Source organism: Morus notabilis, unplaced genomic scaffold, assembly GCF_000414095.1.
Source record: "Morus notabilis unplaced genomic scaffold, ASM41409v2 Scaffold184, whole genome shotgun sequence".
Lineage (NCBI taxonomy): Eukaryota > Viridiplantae > Streptophyta > Magnoliopsida > Rosales > Moraceae > Morus > Morus notabilis.
The window spans coordinates 466,763-485,944 of record NW_010387636.1 but is presented as its reverse complement, the minus strand read 5'-3'; the positions used below and the strand labels follow the sequence as shown (position 1 = coordinate 485,944).

Sequence of the window (19,182 nt, the reverse complement as noted above, 5' to 3'; positions counted from 1 at the left end):
CGAAAATTACTGAGCAGCAGGAATAGAACAAAGATATATAAAGGAAGCGATAAGAGTAGTAAGAAACAGGTAGTATTATTATGGTCTTTAAAGAGTGGCAAAGCGGAGATAACAGAATATGGTAGACAATATAAGCTGAGAAATGTAGACAAAGCAATAGTAAAAGAGTAACATCCAGTATATATAGAAAAAGTTACCCATGTCTTGCTTAACCTCGGATACAAATCCCTACAAACAGAAACCAATAAAAGTAATGATTAGTTTGCAACAGCCATCACAATGCATGAAAAGCAACGCAAGGTAGAACCAACAAATAATAAACACTTATTAATCGGTTAGATATTATACAAAATGGGAAAATTAAAGATACACGTGTCAAAGTAAAAGATTAATATAAATATCACCATATTTGGAGCATGACAAATATTATACATTTGTTTTAAAGGGATTTTTTTTTGCTTTACCAATATAATATGCGAATAACAAATTAGGAAGGAAAAAAACAAAACACCATACAAAAACAAACACAGATATAAAATAAATAACCCAACAGCCTAAAAAAAAAGTAATCGAAACATAGATTTAATAAACACAAACGAAATCATGGAAGAAAGACAAAAATATTTAACAAAATGAACTACGGACAAAACTAACAACCTAATGAAAGAAAAAGGCACCATGCATATACAACGAAAGCATGAAAATAAAATATAAAACATCTATGAATATATATATATATATATATATACAAACAAACAAAAAATACGAATAAACCTGGCGACGAAAGGAAAAGAAGGATCTAGAAGGTTGCAGAAAAAAGGAAAATAAGAAACGAAGAAATGTGGCAAAAAACCTAGAAAAATATACAGATCTAAAACATTGCAGGGAAGGGAACAAAATTTATACAAAAAAAAAATACAAATAAACCTGTCGAGCAAAGGAAAAGAATGATCTAGAAGGTTGTAGAAAGAAGGAAAATAGGAAACGAAGAAATGTGGCCAAAAACCTAGAAAAATATACAAATATAAAACATTGCAGGGAGGAAAATTTTTTTTTGACAAATATAGATCCAGAGACAAAAAAAAAAAAAAAACAAACGCAAATCTAGAAAATAATAAAAATGAACGAACCCAAAAAATAAACCTATTCCTCTTCAATCTAGCTACGGAAAAATAAAAACAAAAGTAGATCTAGAAAAGGAAGAAAAATTCTAAAAATGTAGCAAAATAAGGAACACGGCAAACAAAGAAATGTGGCCAAATTTTTAGAAAAATAAGTAGATCTAAAAGGTTGCAAGAAGGAAAAAAACCAAAGGAAGAAAATAGATTCAGGAGGAAAAAAAATCCCATTCTCAGTAAAAAAAAAGGGCGTTGAATATTACAGGAGCAAATCAACAGGAAACATAAACGGCAACAGGAAGAAATAATGAAAAAATGACCGAAATCAACAAACGAAAAAAGAAAAAGGCTAGATCTAAAAGGTTACGGAAGGGAAAAGAAGAAAAGGAGGAAAATAGATCCAAAAAAAAAAACCCCAATTTCAGTAAAAAAAAATGGAAGCTCAAGATTAGAGAAACAAATCAACGGAAAACATAAATGGCAACAGGAAGACATAACAAAAAGATGAGCGGAATCAACAAATGAAAAACGGGGATAAAAAAACCCTGGCTCAATTTTAGAGAAGAAGAATCCAGAAAACTTCGGAAGGAACCAGAAGGAAGCAGATGAAGGAGAGAGAGAGACAGAAACAAAAAAGAGTGAAAGAAAGTGAATAAAAGCAGAACAAACGAAATAAGCAAAACATCCAATAAATGACCAAAATGGTCACAGCAAATAAACGGGCAGGAAACTAGAAATGAGGGCAATATCGTAATTTTATAAATGGGACATAACGGTAATTAAAATTTCATCAGAAAAAAAAAAGCATGACTAAAACAGAAAAGACACTGTTCATTACACTGTAGCATGAACATTGAATCCCGCCCTCTTTTTTAGTATATGTATAATATATATATATATATATAAATAAATCGAGCAAAGGAAAAGAATGATCTAGAAGGTTGTAGAAAGAAGGAAAATAGGAAACGAAGAAATGTGGCCAAAAACCTAGAAAAATATACAAATATAAAACATTGCAGGGAGGAAAATTTTTTTTTGACAAATATAGATCCAGAGACAAAAAAAAAAAAAAAAACAAACGCAAATCTAGAAAATAATAAAAATGAACGAACCCAAAAAATAAACCTATTCCTCTTCAATCTAGCTACGGAAAAATAAAAACAAAAGTAGATCTAGAAAAGGAAGAAAAATTCTAAAAATGTAGCAAAATAAGGAACACGGCAAACAAAGAAATGTGGCCAAATTTTTAGAAAAATAAGTAGATCTAAAAGGTTGCAAGAAGGAAAAAAACCAAAGGAAGAAAATAGATTCAGGAGGAAAAAAAATCCCATTCTCAGTAAAAAAAAAGGGCGTTGAATATTACAGGAGCAAATCAACAGGAAACATAAACGGCAACAGGAAGAAATAATGAAAAAATGACCGAAATCAACAAACGAAAAAAGAAAAAGGCTAGATCTAAAAGGTTACGGAAGGGAAAAGAAGAAAAGGAGGAAAATAGATCCAAAAAAAAAAACCCCAATTTCAGTAAAAAAAAATGGAAGCTCAAGATTAGAGAAACAAATCAACGGAAAACATAAATGGCAACAGGAAGACATAACAAAAAGATGAGCGGAATCAACAAATGAAAAACGGGGATAAAAAAACCCTGGCTCAATTTTAGAGAAGAAGAATCCAGAAAACTTCGGAAGGAACCAGAAGGAAGCAGATGAAGGAGAGAGAGAGACAGAAACAAAAAAGAGTGAAAGAAAGTGAATAAAAGCAGAACAAACGAAATAAGCAAAACATCCAATAAATGACCAAAATGGTCACAGCAAATAAACGGGCAGGAAACTAGAAATGAGGGCAATATCGTAATTTTATAAATGGGACATAACGGTAATTAAAATTTCATCAGAAAAAAAAAAGCATGACTAAAACAGAAAAGACACTGTTCATTACACTGTAGCATGAACATTGAATCCCGCCCTCTTTTTTAGTATATGTATAATATATATATATATATATAAATAAATAAATCCTGTACTACAAAAATTTTTAACTTTTTGTATAATACAATAATATTTTCTACGGCAACGCGTGGGCTCTCAGCTAGTCTATTATCTAATTTCGTTTTCTGACGTGTCTCAGCATAAAAGAGGACAATTCTTCTGAAATGATGCAATACTACTGAACTGGCTCTTAGTATACGCAAGAAAGAATGCGTTGGTTCTGGAACGTCGTCGTTCTGCTGGCGATGGCGACTTTGCTGCTCATCGGAAATTCGCTGGAGAGAGCCGTAGCCTCGAATTCAGCGTCAGCGTTCGTGCACGACACAATCTACTCCAACAAGATCGCCATCTTCTCCAAGTCCTACTGTCCGTACGACACTCGCTCTTCTCTGTTTTTTTTTTTTTTTTGAAAAATATGGTTAATTAATGTGATTGATTAATTATACTATTTCCTCGCGAACTATTGAATATGTACTGATAAATTTTGCAAAAACGATCGAGCCTTTGGATGGGTGGAATTAGGGATTTTTTAACTGAAATATAAGTTTCTGTTGGTTGCTTTGTGTAAGATTTGGATTCGACATGTTTCTTTGGTATCTGTTCCTGTTTTCGGGGGGGGGGGGGGGGGGGGGAAGAAAACGGATTGAGAATCTCTGTGAAACATTTTGGGTATTTGGCACATCTGCAGGTGCTTTTTGTTGCAAAGTACTTCAAATCGATGACGGCCATAAAAACAGAAGAAAAAAGAAAACCGAACACGTTATGTGAGCTCGTTTGAAGGCGAAGCTAAAATTTCAAAGGAAAATTGAAGCATGCACCCACGTCACGTGCACGTGGGTGTTTTCTTCTAAATTTTAGCAATATTCATTGATTTTGAAATAATATGCAGTTTATTAAATTCGAGGAATAATTTTCCTCAATTATAAAGTTTATAGGGAACAGACCAATTCAGTCAAAGTTTAGAGGGAGCGAAAGCGCCAGAAAAAACCACAACAATTTTCTTGTGGTAGAGTAAAGACCCATTTACAACGGTGTAATTCAAGAGTTGCTTTGAAGTTTCATGAGTTTTCATGAACAGAAGCTATATTTATTGGTGTAAAAACAACTAAAACCTCTATTTTTTTTTTCGATCAAGGAAATGAACGGCGAATTTTGGATTTTGGATTTTGGACCTTGTTGGCTTATTTAGCATATGTGGTTAAGCAGTCAAACATAGAGGTAAATCATGCATTTAATGTTAAATGCAAATGCAATATGCCTCTTGATTTCTTAATTAAGAACTGACCTTGTTATTTGACTTATTATTAGCTGTAGTTTACTGGATATTCTTTTCTTTCTTTTCTTTTTTGAAGTTAAGGTGGGGGATAATTTGATCACTAAATCTAAAAGTCAGAAGTAAGTGTAGAGTTATTCTTAGGCTAAGCCTGCAACCACAATCGATACACTTTGTGACGTGTGCAATGAGCTAAAAATTCCCAGGAATCACTAGAAACAAAAGATTATTTGTCCAATTCTCTGTCTGCGATTTGGATTATTCTCTCTTTGCCTGTGTTTTGGCATGATTCTTTGGTTTATTTAAGGGATGTTAAACAATAAAGTTGTTGGTTATTGTTTTGATAGGTATTGCCTGCGTGCCAAGCGCATATTCAGTGAACTGCATCAGCAACCTTTTGTTGTCGAGCTTGATCTTCGAGGTATGTCTGTCCATGGTTGTTTTAAGTGCCTGCTTTTCTTATGAAAATGTTTCGTAATGGCTCTAAGTGATTCACATGTGTAGATGATGGGGCTCAAATTCAGAACGTTCTTCTAGATCTAGTAGGCCGACAAACTGTTCCACAAATATTTGTGAATGGGAAGCATATTGGTGGCTCGGATGGTTAGCTCTCGCTTTAGTGTGTGATTATAATGTTTTCACTTCATTTAGCCTGTCATTGGTCTCTTCAGTTTATATTGTTTGCTGTTCTCTTTTTTATTTCAGATCTCAAAGCAGCAGTTTTGAACGGCGAGTTACAGAAACTTCTTACCACAAGTTGATGATGCTGGAAAATTAAGAGGCTTAAGCATCCAATCTGCATCTGCAAAAAGGGTGGTTTAAGTATGTTGCTATGACTTGATATTGGTTGATTTTGTAGTGATCTTCTATCCACTTTAGCTCAATGATAGCAACATTTCGGTGTCGATGTTGTTTGGACTTTTGGATTTCCTCAAATCTGGTAGAAAGCTCAACCTTAAGTGTTTCCCTGTCATTAACCTGTGTACATTTTGATTGTGGGATTGTGTTGATTATTCTTGTCTTCTGCTAGGCTACATTTGTACATTGTTTATGTAATTTTGGCATGCTGTATATACGAGCGGCATATCGTATGACGTATATTTCTACTTTTTGTCCTTGTTTTGCTCATCCATTCAATTCAAAAGTCTACCTTTTTTTTAATTGGCATAAATGTGTGCTGGGTTTCTGTTGAGATTTCCGAATCAATTAGGGAAGATTCCTAGGAATTATCCCTGATATTTTGTGTATAAATTAGGAGAAGAATCCGGTGTTACTTACAAGATTCTAATTTTATATTTTCCTAGTTTAGTGGGTTTGTTTCCTTATTTAGTTACAGTCTAAGATTAGTCAAAGTTTTCCTACTTGTATATATGTGTGTACCGGCTGATTCAAGGAATAAGAATTGATATTCATTCTTCTCAATAATTTAAAGTTTCTATAATTCCAGTTCATATTGTCTTCAAGAGATCTTCACTTCCTTTGTCTTCTCGATGGCATTGTTGTGTATTTTGCCCGTTGTATCACTTTTGGTATTATAAAACTTTCATTAGTGCTCCACCCTTCTCATTTTGATACCAAACGCCTAAAATTGTTAAAGAATTGATTTAGAACACCTGATAATTGTCGGCAGATCAAATCGGGTAAATCCATGTGGAAGATTTTGAATATTCAAATATTTCCTTATCTACTTCTATTGATTATCCCGGTTTGTTAGGATTAGAGATTTAGTCAATAAAATCTAATTTGATTATTAAAAATCAAATCAGATTCTTATTAGGATATCTTCTTTTATTCGGGTAAGTTAGTTCCTTGGCTGCCTATTTAAATGTATTTCCGCTACAATGAATAATATTGCAGATAATTTTCTTTTCAAGTCTGCTTTCATGGTATCAGAGCCACTCTCTGAACCTTAATACTCTTTGCCAACCGTGATGACAAAATACGGAATGGCTGGCGGGAAAGAAACCTCATCATCAGAGGTTACCTCTGCCTCATCAGGGACTGCTAATCCGATTCAGATCAGTGGATTTGAAGCCCCGTTTCAGCAAATCACGAGTCACAAATTTAATGGACAGAATTTCGCCCAATGGTCATATTCGGTAATGATGTTCATAGAAGGAAAAGGAAAAGAAGACTATCTTACCGGTGATGTTGCACAACCGAATGAGAAAGATCCCAAGTTTAAAACATGGAAAACAGAAAACAACATGGTTCGGTCATGGCTGATTAACTCCATGAATGCTGAGATGGGAGAAAACTTTATGTATTACAAAACAGCGAAAGAGATGTGGGACTCAGTGAAGAGAAGTTATTCTAACAGGGAGCATACTTCAGAGATTTTCAGGCTCAAAGGCATTCTGAACGATCTTCGCCAAGGAGAACTCAGTGTAACCGAATATTTTCATTCTTTATCACGTCATTGGCAGCAACTTGATATTCTTGACGAAACTACATGGCATTGTGCCCAGGATCATAAGCGGTACAAGGAAATTCTGGAGAGAGATAGGGTTTACAAATTCTTACTTGGCCTGAATAAAACCCTAGATGATGTTCGTGAAAGGATCTTAAGCACAAAGCCCCTGCCAGATGTTCGTGTAGTATTTTCAGAAGTGAAGCAAGAAGAGAGCCGAAAAAAATTAATGCTAGGAACCCCCAATGATGCCGTGACTCCAACGTTTAATGATGCTGGAAATTCAACCATGGACACTTCTGAATGAGAATCAACAAAGAAGAAACCGGCCTTGGTGTGATCATTGCAGGAAATCCGGACATACCAAAGATACTTGTTGGAAAATTCATGGGAAACCAGCAAACTGGACCCCTCGGAAGCAGAATGAAGGAAGAGGTTTTCAAGCCACCCAAGACAAGCATGGAATGGAAGCCTCTACACAACAACAGGCTGCAGAATCATCAATTTCACTGACCAAGGAGTAGCTAGAGCAACTTTATCGTCTTCTCACTCCAACACCTACATCATCTAAGCCAATTTCTAATGTAGGGTTATGCACCACGACACATAATGGTAACCATTCAGCCTTGATCTCATCACTTCATACCCAGGAACCGTGGATCATTGATTCCGGTGCCTCTGACCATATGACAGGTTGTTTCAAACACTTCTCTTCCTACACTCAATGCTCTAGTAATGTTAAAATTAAGATTGCCGATGGGTCTCTAGCTACTATTTCTGGAATAGGTTCAGTACAAATCTCAAAAAATCTTATTCTTCATTCTGTCCTACATGTTCCAGCTTTAAAGTGCAATTTGCTGTCCATTAGTAAACTCACCCATGACAATAACTGTGTGGTTAATTTTCACTTTTCTATGTGCCAATTTTAGGACCTATCATCGGGGAAGACGATTGGCAGTGTGAGAGCCTATGAGGGACTTTATTTTCTTGACAAATCTGAGAGTCGACAAGCACATGTGTCTGGAGTATCATTTGTTTCGGTTTCCAATGATAAAGAAATAATGTTGTGGCATCATAGACTTGGCCACCTTAGTTTTTCCTATTTAAAGTTTTTGTTACCAGACCTATTCAAGAATAAAAATACTATTTCATTTGATTGTGATATTTGTCAATTTGCGAAGCATACACGTATACCTTTTTCACCAAAACCATATGCACCCTCTATGCCTTTCTCCTTGATTCACAATGATATATGGGGCCCTTCTAGAGTAACAACCTTGAATGGAAAACGATGGTTCATCACATTTATGGATGACCATACACGGGTAACATGGGTTTATTTGCTTAAGGAAAAATTGGACACCAACCAAATCTTCCAAACCCTCCACAAAATGGTTCAAACTCAATTTCAGAGAAAGATTTTCGTTTTAAGGACCGATAATGGTGGTGAATATTTTCAGTCCACTTTGGGTAATTATCTTGGCCAGCATGGAATCATTCACCAAAGTTCTTGTACTGAAACACCACAGCAGAATGGAATCTCAGAAAGAAAGAATCGACATTTACTGGAAGTGGCTCGTGCCCTCATGTTCACTATGAATGTACCCAAATATCTGTGGGGTGATGTCATTTTAACCGCATCATTTATCATCAATAGATTACCAAGCTGCCCTCTCAAGTTTCAAACCCCATTATTCGTTCTTACAACCCAAGTTCCACACTTCAATATCCTCACAAATAACCTCCCTCTAAAAACCTTTGGTTGTACTGCATTTGTCCACGTCCATTCCCAACATCGTTCCAAACTTGAACCCCGAGCCATAAAAACCATCTTCCTTGGATATTCTCCAACAAAAAAGGGGTATCGTTGTTTTTGCCCCCAAACAAAAAAATATTTTGTTACCCGAGATGTTACCTTCTTTGAAGAGGTCCCTTATTATCCCCACACTCCGCTTCAGGGGGAGAGTAATGATAAAGAAGCTTATGTGTGGGAATGGGATGTTACAGCCACAGTTGAAGAAACTCCACCATTATCTTTGGCCCCACATTCAGCCCCGATTGTCGAGATTCCAGTTTTAGCCCAAACCGAAACTGAAGTTGAAGCTCCTCAGCCACTACAGTCATCCCTGCCGTGTTTACAGCCACTCCAGCAGTCACAACCACAGCCGAAATTGCAAGTCTACTCTCGGAGGAAGAACTTTCAAGAAAATAAACAACTCATAGGCACGGTGGACTGCCCTGAATCCGAACCTATGGTGGGTTCTAATCCTTCATCCCCAGGTAATCCCGAAACTCTCCTTGATAGACTAGATGATCCTATTGCTCTAAGGAAAGGTGTTAGGACATGTACAAAACATCCGATTTCCAAATTTGTGTCATATGATAATCTATCACCCTCGTTTCGTGCGTTCACAACAAATCTTTCTAGAATTGATATTCCCAGGACGATTGACGAAGCTCTAGCTGTCCCAGAATGGAAGAATGCGGTCCTAGAAGAGATGCGTGCCCTTGAGAAGAACAATACTTGGAGCTTGGTAGAACTACCGCAAAACAAGAGAGTAGTGGGATGTAAGTGGGTGTTCACAGTGAAAGTAAAGCCTGATGGTTCAGTAGAGCGGTACAAAGCCCGATTGGTAGCAAAAGGCTTCACACAAACCTATGGGATAGACTACACAGAGACGTTTGCTCCAGTTGCAAAGCTTAACACTGTCCGGGTTCTCTTATCTTTAGCAGCAAATATGGATTGGCCTCTTTATCAACTTGATGTAAAGAATGCTTTTCTGAATGGAGAGCTAGAAGAAGAAGTATAAATGAGTCTTCCACCCGGTTTCTATAAGAGCAGACGGGACAATATAGTGTGTAAGTTGAATAAGTCTCTATATGGTTTAAAACAGTCACCGAGGGCGTGGTTTGAAAGATTCTCTAAAGTAATCAAAGGTCATGGGTATGTACAAGGACAATCAGATCACACTCTCTTTGTCAAACACTCTACAAACAGCAAGGTTACGATTTTGATTGTGTATGTGGACGACATAATTTTGACTGGGGATGACTTTCAAGAGATACAAGAGATTAAGAAGATTATGGCAAGGGAATTTGAGATCAAGGACCTAGGATTCATGAAATATTTTCTAGGAATGGAGGTTGCAAGAAGTAAAGATGGGATCTCCATATCACAAAGAAAGTACACGATGGATTTATTAGAAGAGACACGAATGCTCGGTTGCAAGCCTGTAGACAACCCCAATTGAACCGAGAGGGAGGAGGAATGTAGGTGATGGAAATCAGGTGGACACAAGTAGATATCAGAGGCTTGTGGGAAGACTGATCTATCTCTCACACACTAGACCGGACATAGCATTTGCGGTCAGTGTGGTAAGCCAATACATGCATTCACCACACCAAAAACACCTTGATATAGTCTATCGAATATTAAGGTATCTCAAGAAGAATCCAGGGAGAAGACTATTCTTCCAGAAGAACGAAGATAGGAAAGTAAAAATCTACACGGATGCAGATTGGGCAGGCTCTGAAGAAGATAGGAGGTCAACATCAGTGTATTGTACTCAGCTTTGGGGAAACCTAGTGACTTGGCGTAGCAAGAAACAGGCAGTAGTTGCAAGAAGCAGTGCTGAGGCTGAATATAGAGCTATGGCTCAAGGCATTTGTGAGGCAATATGGATAAAATGACTACTGGGAGAATTAAGAATTGATGGTGAGTTTCCTATGCAGCTCTATTGCGATAATAAGGCTACGATTAGCATAGCACATAACCCAGTTCATCATGACATAACTAAACATGTGGAGGTGGATAGGCATTTTATTACAGAAAAGATCGAGAGTGGAATAATAAGTGTTGGATACATCCCTACAAAGCAACAAGTGGCAGATATTCTAACTAAAGGACTGCACGGACCAGCATTTGAAGAGTTAGTAAGCAAGCTCGGACTCATAGACATTTACGTCCAAGCTTGAGGGGGCGTGTCGGCAGATCAAATTAATTTGATTGGGTAAATCAATGTGGAAGATTTTGAATATTCAAATCTTTCCTTATCTACTTCTATTGATTATCCCGGTTTGTTAGGATTAGAGATTTACTCAATAAAATCTGATTTGATTATTAAAAATCAAATCAGATTCTTATTAGGATATCTTCTTTTATTCGGGTAAGCTAGTTCCTTGGCTGCCTATTTAAATGTATTTCCGCTACAATGAATAATATTGCAGATAATTTTCTTTTCAAGTCTGCTTTCAATAATCAATCCCCAAATGGTCCATAATCATTTAGAAATCTACAAGAAGATAATAATAGAAAAAAATTCCCAAGACGTACCAAATTAACTTGTTCTGTAGTACTTACTTTCTCTTTCAATCATCATCCCCCCAATAAAAAGAAAACCCCAAAAAAGAAAAACACAACCTGCACAAACCAATAAAAGAATAAACTTAAAAAGGAGGACCTGCTCTCAGACCATGGTACTTTCTGTGCATGGCCGGAGCCATACAAGAGAATATTGAAGCTCTTTGCTTCTTCTTCTTCACACCAAATATAAACGATCTCAAAGGCACACGAGACCTACTCTCTGTGTGGCTCAAGTGAGGATCATTCTGTTTCTTTGAGCCAGCCAAACTGAACTCCTCATTCAACTTTGCCAGAGTCCTCTCCACATCAATCTGCATCGTTGTGACATGATCCAAACCCGCCTGCAACTCATCAGCCACCTTATTGTTCTCTTGTTTCATGTTTAAAACCTCTCCTTGAAACTTAGCGGCTTGGTAGCTCGTGAACTTGAAGTCATCGTCCTCTGCACTGGCCTTCAGAGCCTTAGTTATCTCCTCTTGGATGTCACACAATGATGAGAATCTGCATTGAAGTTCTTCCTTCAGAAGTGCACTCTTCTCGGACCAGACTGATAGCTCAGTCTGTATCTCCCTCAGGTGCTTGTACAATGGCCTTGCATCAGATTTGAACAGGTTCTGGAGTGTGTTACTGTTTCCATCTTGGTTCTTTCTTTTTTCTTCCAGTTTTGTTATCTCAGATTTCAAGTCCTGGACTTCCGTATTGAATTTCTGGATTTGATGGAATGAGCTGCTGAATCTCAACCAGAAATCTAGGTTCTGCTCAAGAAGTTCGTCTATGCTCATGCGGAATTTTTCCTCTGTTGCTGTCATCGTTGGTGTTTGGTCAGTGACAATTGCCTTGATGTCTTCTTTGTCTTCCTCCTCTTCTTCTGCTGGGGGTATGGTTTTTGTGTCTAATATTTTGACATCTTTGTCCTTGTTTTCGATGTTTAGAGTCTCTTCAAGAAAACCGAGTTTTAAGCGCAGTGTTCTGATCTCGTCATCTTTCCTGGCATTAGCACTATTTAGTTCCTTCAGCTGCAATGATATTTCAAAGAGGTTGTCTCTACTTTTCTTCTCAACTTCACCTAGCTTCTTTTTCACATCCTTGTAATTTCTAAGAGTTGATGTATATTCTGTCAACAGAATCTTTTGTCTGTCCTCTATTCCACTCATAAACAGCTTCTGCCAATCTGGTTCTTCTTCTTCTTCTTCTTCTTCTTCTCTTGGCTGTTCCTTTGGTTTGACATCGATTGAGTTTAATTGGGTTTGCTTATTATCTTCGACAAGCAGTTTCTGATCTCCTTGGGATTGAGAAACTTCTTTTTGTTGCTCACAATCATAAGTACTAAGAACTCCAGTGGCTTTTGTAGAATCATCACCTGTTTTTTTTCTGTCATCTTCTTCTTTCGTCTCTTCTGACAATCTTTCCTCACTTGGAGATTCCCTCTCTTTCTGCAAAGAACCTGTAACCTTCATTTCGTCACATGATTTTACATTCTGCATTTTCTCGAACTCGTCAAAAGGATTTCTTTTGCTTGAAAAACCGTCAAAAGGATTCACAATGTCTTCTTGTGCCTCAAGATGTTTCTGCAAATTGGCTTCTTTGACTGAGCCTGATTCTGTTTCTGATGAACCTGTGATATTAAGCTCCTCATCTGGCTTCACACTTTGTAGTTTATCAGAAAGGTGATCGAGATTACAGCGTGCTTCAGTAAAATGTGTTTGGAGATTGTTGTTCTGTTCTTTAAAACTTTGGTTGAGAACCTGAATTCCATCAAACTTTTCCTCCATTTCCTTAAGCTTGTTGCTTAAATTTTTCTTCCCATCAATTAGAGTTGCCTTGTCACTTTCCAAGGTTCGAATTTGGGCTTGAAGCTCATCGGTTTCGCTTTTTAGTCTCTTCACAAGAGCAGCTTGTGATGACACTGCAGTTTCTAAGCTGATCACTTTGTTCACAAGTTCATCAATCTTCTCCACCATTTCTGTCACCGTGAGAGACGTGTTTGACTTGCCCTCAAACTGCTCCTTGATTTTGTCTCGCAACGATTCCAGCTCCTGTCTCTCTTTTGTTTCACTAATCGCCTCTTCATCTAAGTCATTTAGGACTTCTACTTCTTTCTTAGATTCATCTCTTGTGAAAGGATTTTCCTTGTTGATCTGATTGTATTGGAACTCACCCTTGAGAGACTCCAACCTATCCTTGGTGTCCCTTATCCTTCGGGATTCAACTATGGCTTCCTCTGTTGATCTATCCTGTTCCTCTTGCAACTGCGCTAATCTCTCTTGGCATGATTTTATAGCTGCTTCTGCCATCAGATTCCTCGCCTCGTCATCTTCAATGACCATTCCCTCACCAAATTCATCTTGCAAACTGCATACTCTTTCTTGCAATTCCTTGATCTGGTTCTCAATCTCCCAGTATTTTGCAAGACCATTCTCATAAGAACTCTTTACAAACTCTTTCTCAGTTTGTAGGGCTAGGATCTGTTTCTGAAGCCTGTCGATCTCTTCTAGTGCCTCAGATTTTTTAAGACCCGATTTAGAAACTATTGCGGTAGTTCCTGCTTTTGTCGTCCTTTTTGGTAGCAACTTTTTTGTAGCTGATGCTGTTGTGATGATACTCTTCAACTCTTTGAAAGGACCCTTTGGAACCTTTGGGATATTTGATTTCGAACCTTCCGAAACCTTTTTTGGAACCCGAGCTTTGGCATCTTCATCCTCTTCATCCATCGCAAACTGAACTTGTTCCGGGAAAACAGAAGCAATTGTGGTGTTGGCGTTTTGCAGCTCTGTTGAAATGTGATCATACCGCTCGGCCAAGGCCCGATAAGCTCTGTAGGATTCCTCCACAAAGTTTATCAGCTCCGGTCTCTTTTTGTAGTACATTTCTGCTCTCTTGGCAAAGGAATCTCCATCCTCTTCAATGAGTTTAAGTACAGTTTGCACCTTTTCCTCCATATCTGCAATTCCCATACATTTTGTTAGTGTTTCTTTCCTACGAAAACAGATACCGCAGTGAATTCCATAACTCAAATTTATGAAGATCATAAATATTGCTTTTGAATTCTTTCTGATAAGGAGTTTAGTGAGCTTTTGTTTTCAGACCTTGTTAGAGACTGGTAATCTTTTTTATAGTTTTCTCGGTTTTACTTGTGGTTTTTTTTTTTTTTTTTTTCCCCCTGAATTTTGCTAGGAATATTTACGTTGCCGTAATCCTTTTTTATCTCATAATAATATATATATTTTTTCTCTCGTTTCTTTAAAAAAAGAAAAAATATGAAGGTCATAGGGTTGAATTGCTTTCAAATATTTGTATATTGATCAGACCACAGCTACGTGACAAGAAAAAATTGTCACCGTCTACTTTCATTATTGAAGTGATGAAGTCCAATTACTTCCAATTTTTGTAAAACCAGTTGCCTTCAGAAAATGGCAAATGAGAATATGTGAAACTGAGATAACTTATTTACGTTTTAGAATACAGGAAGACGTTATGGACAATTTGTCAATACTCAAAATTACAAATCAGTAAATGTACTAAATTAAACATACACCATCCTGTAATATGGAGATCCACAACAAAATAAAAAAATAAATAATAAATAATAAGAATGGATAAGAATAATAAAAAATAAGCAGCTAATCTTACGAACACGATTTCAGATTCTGGGAAGTCCTAAAATGATAGGAAAAAAAGAAAACCAGATTCAGAATGAGCGGAATCAAACGTATCAAATATAGTATGAGGAAATCACATATCATATATCATATATCTATAATAAGCCTGGATCAGACCTATATATAACAGGATGGTAATAAGAAACTGATTTAGACATCAAAAAGTGTCCTAGTCCGGGCAGAAAGTTTTTGAAGCTTTGTGATAGAGACAAACAAATTAGATATTGATCAGTCAAAGAAATCACAAACAGCAGCAAATGGCTAAGGAAATATGACTCAAATCTTACCATCCACCCCAAAAACTTGAAATTATATTCCATTTTGTAGATGTTTATAAGAACAAAACCCGATATTCTTTTATGGAAATAAATAAATTACCTTGGAGGTTTTGCTCAAGCCATTTCGATTGCTTGGTTCTGATGTGGCTTGCCCACCACCATGAATATGCATTGCTTGCAGCTCTCTGCAACATTTTTTTTTTTTACTTCTTGTAAATTCTCTATTCTCTCTCTTCTCTCTATATTTGCAACAAAATCATGCAAAATTCTTGTCCCTTGCCTTTCTATTTACACCAAAAGACATGCAATTCTCTCTCTCTCTCTCTCTCTCTCTCTCTCTATGCAAAGAAAAGAGGAATGTGCCACCAAGTTTTTCTAATAATTGGATCATGGAGGGGAGCAAACTCCGGCCGAATTTTTTGTCAAAGCTTTCCTTTTCCTTTTCATAAAGCTAAGAAAGTTCCTATTAAAGAAAAAGAAAATACATGCAAAGATGAACCGTAAAAGAAAATGAAGAATGAAAAGGTCATTCAGTGGGGTATTTCCACGTGGATATTGCCTTTTATTTTTTTAAACTTTTTCCAGGTTGTGAAGAGCTCAACACCTCCTTTTTTTGGTTCCCCACTTTTCTTTTTCTTTTTCCTTTTATTTTATTTAATTATCAGTTAAACAGTTAAAAAACAAACATATTAGTTTGTATAAAGTGTAAACTTGGTACAAGTAACCGACTTTTAAGGTTATTTTTATAGTAAATACTAATACGAATGGTATATTTAGCATAAAAAAATATAGTATGATATGTTATTTTTTATTTCAATGTATAATGTTATTTAAAATGTTAAATTTACTTTCTCTTATAATCATTAAGTTTTAAAAGTTGTAAAAGTAAATTTTTATTTTTAAAATAGTTAGAAAATACAAAAGTTAAAATGATTACATAAAAAAGTAAACGTTTTAACAAATAACAATTAAATGTCAAAATTTTCATTTGTCATATTTGGTGAAAAATTTACCACAAAATATAGTATCTAAAAAATTTAACACAATAAATAGTATTATATTAGAGAGTATTTTTTACACTCAAATATTAAATTTATAATTGATATATTAATTATATAATTACAGATGCTCTAAGTTTTCTGATGAAGTAGGGAATAACAAAAGTTACATGTTTAAAGAAATAAGAACATACCGTAAAAAAAAATTAAAAATTTTAAAAAATAACAAATAAAGAAAACTTCTAGCAGAAAAATTATATAAAGAAAACATATGAGAAAGATAAATGCAATATCACCATTTATTTTTGGCTGTAAAATAGGTTCATATTTAGTGCCTCTATTTATAAAACAAGAATTATTTATTTATAGAACAAGAATTATAAATAAAAGAGAAACCAGTTATACGTAACATATAAGGCACTGATATTTATCCCGAACGAGATAAACACACGATGTTGTTGTCTTTGTTTAACACACAGCTTATTGTCAGGGTACGTGGAAAGTTTAATTATAGATTTATCCGCACCTTTTTTTCTTAAATTATAATAATTAAAAAAACCGTTCCGTTCATCATCATCCCTAATCCCCATTATTGCAAACACCAAAAAAAAAAAAAACCACCCACATCTCTGCACCAAGAACAAAAACGAACAGAAAGTTTTCAAAACAGAAAACTTTCTCTGATGTGGTTTTAGATGATTGTGCTGCGCTAATCTCTGCGACGGAATCGTCCTTGAAAAGAAAGCAAAACAGTACCAAAAAAAAAAAAAAATCAAAGCGGACAATACGAATAAAAGAAAGAAAACAAACAAGCAACTCTTGTATTTTTAAGAGAAAATTGCAGCTTTTTAACCATCCAGTTAAGTATCTCTTTTAAAAAATTTATCATTTGATTATTTTTAATTTTAAAAATAAAAAATATATAAGCTAATAATAAGAGTAGAAATAAAAAGAGTTTCATTTTAAAGAGTATTTTATTTTTTTTAAAAATGTCCAATTTTTTAATTTAAAAAATAATAAAAAAAGACAAGTTGACAAAATACGTGAGACCGTGGAATGAATTACTCGAGATACAAAGTATTTCTGTTATATAAATTATATAGATCTCGTTTATTTTATCAATTTGAGTTTTTAATTCTAAGTTTCTATTGTTAAAAACTCTCAGAAAATGTCACATTTAACTCTTTCTGTTACAGTCAAAAGCTCAAGAAAAATGTCACATTTCAACTCGAATTGAAAACTCGATTCACAAAGCGAACGAGATTATAGAATATAAAGATGTGAAGTATGAGATAATAATAAGATCCAAATATGGAAAATATGTTTACAGTAAGAATCATATGCTATTCAGCAAAACTAAATAAATAAATAAGAATAATATGCTTTAGGCATCACTAATAACACACGGGGCACACCATTTTAATTAAGGGTGACAATTCGTGTTAGTGAGTCGTATTTGTGTCAATCCGTTTATTAATCGTATTAGAAAATATCAATCCAAACACGACATGTTTATTAAATGTGTTAAAAATGTCAACCCAAATACAACCAATTTATTAATCATGTTAATCGTGTCAACCCATATAACCCGTTTAAATTAATATGTTGAATAAATAACTAATATAATAATGACTTATTTAATACGGTCAAGACATGTTTAACACATTTATTGGTCAATTTATCTTTTCTTTTAAGAAAAATAAATAAATTTTACCTGCAAATATTAAAATTCACATTCTTTGTATTTAATATGTCATATAAACTTTCATGTTATATAACATATTATTAGATTGCTAATGACACATATAGTCAATTCATGTCAATTCGTGTCACTTCGTGTTAAGAAGTCAATCATAATCTAACTCATTTATTAATTGTGATAATCGCGTCTTATAACCCAAATTCATTTATAATAAATTCAAACCTATTAACTTTGTATGGTTTCAAATCATATCATCAAATCACTATCCGATTGTCAACCCTAATTTTAATAAGAGTGCTCGTGTGTAAAGCTTAGGCGCCCAAATAAGTTGCACGTCCAGGACAGGTGTTTCTGTTATTCTTGGAGGGACTTGGAAACATGCACTTTTTGGACTCACTTTTTATTTCACTTTCTGGATGTGGCAAATATGCCGCCCACTGTTCACATAAGCGCAATTGCGCTATTGTGTTTTTTTTTTTTTTTCTTCTTTTTTTTGCTTTTGTTAATTTAGAAGTTCACTTGCATTTTTGATGTCCTAATTTTTACCCCAAGTTTAAAAACGTGGTCGAAATTGTTCCCTTTTTGCTACCAAAAAATAAAAATCTTCCTTTTGGTATCCTAGTTTTAAAAAATTTCAGTTTAATTTGAATATTTGTGAAAATAAACTAAATCAATATGTAATAATAAAAAATTAAATGACAATTCTAAAAATTCAAAATATTACCATAATTAGAATAAACTTATGCTAATATTAAATTAACGTAAAAGAACATAACATAAACTATAAAGTACAAAGACATAAAATAAACTTAATATAACATAAAAAAATCAATAATTTAGTAATCCGGTAGATTAGTTTCGGGTCCTCTAATATTATTGAAATATTAGCTAAAAGCATTCGGCGTATAAGATGCCCTTGGTGTTGTTGTTGTTGAGCTCTTTTTTGAATAATTCTGTTTGGTTGTAAGTCCGTGTTTAATTAAATAAATTTGTGTTTAATTAATATTATTAATTTATTATTTCTTTAAATAATATATTATTTTATTACATTTATATGTACTATAATGCGTAATTGGTTAAATAGATCAATTATTGATAATTATTATAGTAAGTAAAAAATGAATAACTAATTAGGGCTCGTTTAGTTCGTTGATTCGAGTTTTTAATTCGAGTTGAGATGTGATTTTATGTGAGAGCTTTTTACTGTAGCAAAAAAGTTAGATGTGATTGTTTATGAGAGCTTTTTACTGTAGCAAAACTCGAATTCTAAACTCGAATCAGCGAAATGAACGGGGCCTAAAAGTATTTCTTTTAGAGTAAAATTTGAAGTAAATGGTATGGAGATGAACTTTTTAGATGGCGAGAAATTATTATTATTTTTTAAGATAAAAAA

General features: G+C 34.8%; 2 protein-coding genes across 2 annotated transcripts; one reads left to right on the top strand and one right to left on the bottom strand.

Moving 5' to 3' along the window:
* Window positions 1-3,234: 3,234 nt before the first annotated feature.
* On the top strand, window positions 3,235-5,485 carry LOC21409413 (glutaredoxin-C3). Its single transcript, XM_010115134.2, has 4 exons — window positions 3,235-3,476; window positions 4,727-4,800; window positions 4,884-4,982; window positions 5,085-5,485. Exons 1-4 carry the CDS (start codon window positions 3,316-3,318, stop codon window positions 5,138-5,140), a joined length of 390 nt encoding a protein of 129 aa, XP_010113436.1. The 5' UTR covers window positions 3,235-3,315; the 3' UTR covers window positions 5,141-5,485.
* Window positions 5,486-11,177: 5,692 nt separating this feature from the next.
* On the bottom strand, window positions 11,178-15,283 carry LOC21409412 (protein NETWORKED 2D). Its single transcript, XM_024177179.1, has 3 exons — window positions 15,190-15,283; window positions 12,725-14,093; window positions 11,178-12,667 (listed from the first exon to the last, which is right to left on the bottom strand). The coding sequence occupies exons 1-3, from the start codon at window positions 15,281-15,283 to the stop codon at window positions 11,236-11,238; spliced, it is 2,895 nt and encodes a 964-aa protein (XP_024032947.1). The 3' UTR covers window positions 11,178-11,235.
* Between the last annotated feature and the right edge of the window lie 3,899 nt (window positions 15,284-19,182).